Source organism: Rhinopithecus bieti, unplaced genomic scaffold (assembly GCF_001698545.2).
Source record: "Rhinopithecus bieti isolate Rb0 unplaced genomic scaffold, ASM169854v2 scaffold_58095, whole genome shotgun sequence".
NCBI classification, from domain to species: domain Eukaryota; kingdom Metazoa; phylum Chordata; class Mammalia; order Primates; family Cercopithecidae; genus Rhinopithecus; species Rhinopithecus bieti.
In genome coordinates, this window is record NW_016823660.1 from 1,921,034 (window position 1) to 1,924,120 (window position 3,087).

The 3,087-nt window shown below is 40.6% G+C and overlaps 1 protein-coding gene across 1 annotated transcript in view; it reads left to right on the forward strand.

Annotated features, from left to right (window-relative positions):
* The window catches only part of ODAD2 (outer dynein arm docking complex subunit 2), a 111,064-nt gene that overhangs the window by 36,782 nt on the left and 71,195 nt on the right, over positions 1-3,087 (forward strand). Inside the window, 1 exon segment of the mRNA XM_017861690.1 lies at positions 599-746. Within this exon segment, the coding sequence (XP_017717179.1) occupies positions 599-746 (148 nt within the window).

Below are 3,087 nucleotides of genomic sequence, written 5' to 3' on the forward strand. Positions count from 1 at the left end.
TTTTTGTGGAGACAGAGCCTTGCTATGTTGTCCAGGCTGGTGTTGAACTCTTGGCCTCAAGTAATCCTCCCACCTCAGCCTCCCAAAGCACTGGGATTATAGGCATGAGCCACTGAACCTGGCCTCATGTAGATCTTAATAGAGATTTACGGCCGGGCGCGGTGGCTCAAGCCTGGTATCCCAGCACTTTGGGAGGCCGAGACGGGTGGATCACGAGGTCAGGAGATCGAGACCATCCTGGCTAACACGGTGAAACCCCGTCTCTACTAAAAAATACAAAAAACTAGCCGGGCGAGGTGGCGGGCGCCTGTAGAACCAGCTACTTGGGAGGCTGCGGCAGGAGAATGGCATGGCGTAAACCTGGGAGGCGGAGCTTGCAGTGAGCTGAGATCCAGCCACTGCACTCCAGCCCGGGCGACAGAGCGAGACTCCGTCTCAAAAAAAAATAAAAATAAAAATAAAAAATAAAATAGAGATTTACTAGAACTCAGAAGGTGTTGGTATCTGATCCATTGCTTGTGCCTATGTTGCCAAAATATGATTATAACCATCTCCACACTGTAGCTTACATGTGTATGTATGTTGTTATTGTTTTTAGAAAGAGTGCTGAAAAGATAGAGGAAATTATTAGTGATAGCTCCTCAGAAAGTGAGGAAGATGAAGAGCCACCTGACCATCGTCAGGAAGCAAGTGCAGATTTGCCATCAGAATATTGGCAAATTCAGAAGCTGGTGAAATATTTAAAGGTAAGAAAAGTCTATGGTAGTATGTTTGCAACGTTCATTTAAAATACTTTCCCAAAGATGTATATGCTGCTTCCAAGTTTACTTTAAGTTTCTTTCAAATAAGAGTAGTAAGCATTCCTGTTGTTTTATCTAAGGGTGTGCAGGGCAAGGTCTTATTACCCTGAGGATGCAAGATTCATCCTCATGGAGCAACCAGGCTACTTGGTACCAACCCTCTCTCCTGGCTGGGGAGTGGGCATGGTAAACAACTGACACTGTGACTTGCTGCCATTTGATGATTTGTAGTATGGTGTGGAAGAAATAACATGGATTTTTAAAGCTGAACTTTGGTTAAACTCCAGGCTGTTTCACTTACTAGCAACGTAGCTGTTAAAACGTTACAGTTTTGAGTCCTAATTTTCTCAACCCATGAAATAAAATTAATATACCTGTACTACAGGACTATTATAAAGTGTTTAGTAAAACACACTTGAAACATAGCATGGTTTCTGAGACATTGTGGGTGCTTATAGTGTGGATTGGTCCATTTTCATTTCTCTCAAGTCAGATAGCATTTATGAGAACATTTTACGTAATAATTGGCCCACATCATATATTTAAGTATTTGAATTTGCAGGAGGGCAAGGGGAATGGCTCACCAAAACCCAGATTAATATTCATTTCTGACATCAGATAGCAAGTATTGATGATATCTAGGCCTTGTGTAAAGCCGACATCCAGAAGTATTTGTGAAAAAGCATTTGACTCAACTTATGTTTTCTTTCTGCTTTTCCATGTCTTTGGTCAAATCAACCAAGGGCATTTGCCAATGGCTTTGCTTGATTTAATCATTGCACAATATAAACATTTATCAAAACATCACATTGTACCCCACAAAAATATACAATTATTTTTTGTCAATTAAAAATAAATAATATTTTGGCCGGGTGCAGTGGCTCACACCTGTAATCCCAGCTTGGGAGGCCGAGGAGAGTGGATCATCTGAGGTCAGGAGTTCGAGACCAGCCTGGCCAACATGGTGAAACCCTGTCTTGACTAAAAATACAAAAAAAATTAGCCGGATGTGATGGCGCACACCTGTAATCCCAGCTACTGGGGATGCTAAGGCAGGAGAATCGCTTGAACCCAGGAGGCAGGTTGCAGTGAGCCGAGTTCATGCCATTGTACTCCAGCCTGGGCAATAAGAGTAAAACTCCATCTCAAATAAATAAATAAATAAATAATATTTTCATATTTCAAAAAGGACATGACCTTATACGAAACAAGCCCTAATGCTCAACTTGGAGATCCTTTTGGCAGGCTCCTAATGATTTGACCAACATCAATGCAAAATGAAAATTATTTTTTTTAGTCTGGACTAATTGTCATGAAACAAACCTCTAGACTATTGGACAGAACAGTTAATATTTTGTGAGTTTAAAAATTTCATTTTAAGCATGATACTTTATAAATAGTAAGTATTTTTATGGCATCTGTCAATTTTAAAATGTTTTTTATTGGCATTTATTTTGGGTTAATATTTCCCTCATTTAGTGTTTTGTATTATGAAATTTCTATATCAGGTGCACATTGTTTTTACATGTTGCAGTATATAATTATGTCATATATTATGGCTCATAATAATAAATCATGCATTTATTACATTTTTTTTTACAGAAAACCTCTGAAACTTTTAGCATAACTCTACCACAAAAAATGATTCAATGTTTATTATGATAGAAATGATTCAGTATTATTATAGGCATTCATTATTATTGAAAGATATGTAATGAAATGTTAGGAAAAATACAGAATAATATAATTTTGGGAACTCATGAAAATTTCTAGGAATTTTGATTGCATATTCCTGAATCTTGAAGATTAACCTGTCGGGAATTTGGAAACACCAGCATGGAGCACAAGCTAGATTCAGGCCACATGCTCCTGCACTCCCCTTTGGCAGGAGTATTTGTGCACAAACCACATAGTTCAATACAGCGGTCCAGCCTGGCACGCATGGCAACCATGTCCAGCTTTGGGACATTTAGGACACGCTTGCAACAGTGCCTCTGCATCTTTACTGAACCGCAGGGCCTCCTGTGAGTGCCTCACCTAGACTCTCAAAAAGCATGTCATCTAGGGGGAAAAAAAAAGAACTGGCAGTGGAGAACTTTGCCAACACAACTCTCTCTGTGGTGGGCAGCTCTAGACAGGGCCATTGGGGCTTAGACTTCCTGACTTTTCCCTTCCCTGCCCTTCCCTTCCCTTCCCTTCCTTCCCTTTCCCTTTCCCTTTCCTTTCCTTCTTCCTCCCCTCCTCCCTTTCCCTGTCTTCCTCTCCCCTCCCCTGTCTTCCCCTCCCC